Source organism: Elephantulus edwardii, unplaced genomic scaffold (genome assembly GCF_000299155.1).
Source record: "Elephantulus edwardii isolate Elephantulus edwardi_28Jun2011 unplaced genomic scaffold, EleEdw1.0 scaffold00113, whole genome shotgun sequence".
Taxonomy (NCBI): Eukaryota; Metazoa; Chordata; class Mammalia; order Macroscelidea; family Macroscelididae; genus Elephantulus; species Elephantulus edwardii.
This window is the reverse complement of record NW_006399863.1, coordinates 11,204,000-11,205,862: the sequence shown is the minus strand read 5'-3', so window position 1 is coordinate 11,205,862 and position 1,863 is coordinate 11,204,000. Positions and strand designations below refer to the sequence as shown.

General features: G+C 42.6%; 1 protein-coding gene across 1 annotated transcript; it reads left to right on the top strand.

Annotated features, from left to right (window-relative positions):
* The first annotated feature begins 463 nt into the window (after positions 1-463).
* On the top strand, positions 464-1,432 carry LOC102865829 (olfactory receptor 5M11-like). Its single transcript, XM_006892320.1, has one exon. The coding sequence runs from the start codon at positions 464-466 to the stop codon at positions 1,430-1,432; it is 969 nt and encodes a 322-aa protein (XP_006892382.1).
* The last annotated feature ends 431 nt before the right edge of the window (positions 1,433-1,863 follow it).

The following is a 1,863-nucleotide window of genomic DNA, read 5'->3' as shown; positions in this document are numbered from 1 at the left end:
CCCATCTTACTCAGTCTCTCCCCAACCCCAAGGACAGTCCCATTCTACAACAGTGGCATCATGTAATATTTGTCCTTTTGTGATGTTAACTTCCAAAAGATCTTCACTGAAAGACTGTTCCTGTTCTAATCCTCCTAAAGTAGCACTTTATTGTGGTTTTGACTTAAATTTTTCTGAGTGTGAGTGATTTGAACATGTCTTCTTGTGTCTTTGCTCATTAGTGTTCAAGGCCTCAAACCTGTTCCTGAGGTAGTTTTGAAATTCAGGTAGGATAGACTCAAGGTCATCTATTGGTTCCCCTGTATTTGATTTTCCTTATCTTCAGCTTGAACTTGCATGTGAGTAATTGTGGTCAGATAGTTGTTTCGCCTTATCACGGTTTAACAAAAATATTTAAATGATTTGTACCCTCATATTTCTTTTCTCATTTTTTTTTTCACAAGGAGGCAAAGACATTCAGGAAATGGACATTAAAAACGGCAGTGAGGTAACAGAATTCATCCTCCTGGGGCTCACAGGTCGCCCAGAACTCCAACGCCCCCTCTTTGTGCTGTTCCTGGCCGTTTACCTTGTCACGCTCCTCGGCAACGCGGGCATGATCCTGCTCATCAGGCTGGACGCTCGTCTCCACACTCCCATGTACTTCTTTCTAACCAACTTAGCCTTTGTGGACTTGTGCTACACCTCCAACGCAACCCCCCAGATGCTGACTAACTTCCTATCCGCGAAGAAGACCATCTCCTTTGCTGGATGCTTCATACAGTGCTATTTATTCATCGCACTTCTCCTCACGGAGTTTTACATGCTGGCGGCAATGGCCTACGACCGCTACATGGCCATCTGCCACCCACTGCGCTACAGCGTGAAAATGTCCAGGAAAGTCTGCCTCTGTTTGGCCACATTCCCTTACGTCTATGGCTTCTCAGATGGTCTCTTCCAGTCCATCCTGACCTTCCGCTTGAACTTCTGTAGATCCAATATCATCAATCACTTCTACTGTGCTGACCCACCCCTCATTAAACTCTCCTGCTCTGACACTTACATCAAAGAACACGCCATGCTCATCTCGGCTGGCTTCAATCTCTCCACCTCTCTCACTATCATCCTGGTGTCTTACGTCTTCATTATTGCGGCCATCCTCAGGATCAAGTCAGCAGAGGGAAGGCACAAGGCTTTCTCTACCTGTGGTTCCCATGTGATAGCTGTCACCCTATTTTATGGGACACTCTTCTGTATGTATATAAGACCACCCACAGATAAGAATGTTGAGGAATCCAAAATAATAGCTGTCTTCTACACCTTTGTAAGTCCGGTGCTTAATCCTTTAATCTACAGTCTAAGAAACAAAGATGTAAAACGGGCCTTGAAGAATGTCCTTGGACGAAAAGTGTCCACTAATGTGACAGTGCCTCCGTTCTCCAGTAAACCTTAACTCTGCATGATTGACTCAAATGTCTTTAAAATTGAGTACGAGCTTTATTATTTTACATGGATGTGCTTCATGTGTCTCTGGTCAAAGTTTCGAGTCTGAAAAAGAAATAGATGATGGTGGTTTTTTTTATTCTAGACATTTGGGCCTCAATATATCATTCTTGAGTCAGAAGTGTAACTATTCCTTTTAAATTTGCTAGATAAAAATAAGCCAGATACAGTACATGTCAGATTCAAATGTACATTTTATGCAAATGTCAGACTAATATGTTCTGACATTAAAGTTGAAAAATGCTGCTTTAGATCACGTATTCAACCGTGTCCTCTGAGATAATGGAGTGCCCTGAGGGCTTATAGGTAAAAGGGGTGAACATGTTCTCAGCTCAGTTACTTGAATGGAAACTATTTCTGTTCTATTTCCACATTGATGTG

Excerpts from the sequence above, each read along its gene's own strand:
- LOC102865829 (XM_006892320.1), top strand. The coding sequence starts at position 464 with ATGGACATTAAAAACGGCAGTGAGGTAACAGAATTCATCCTCCTGGGG.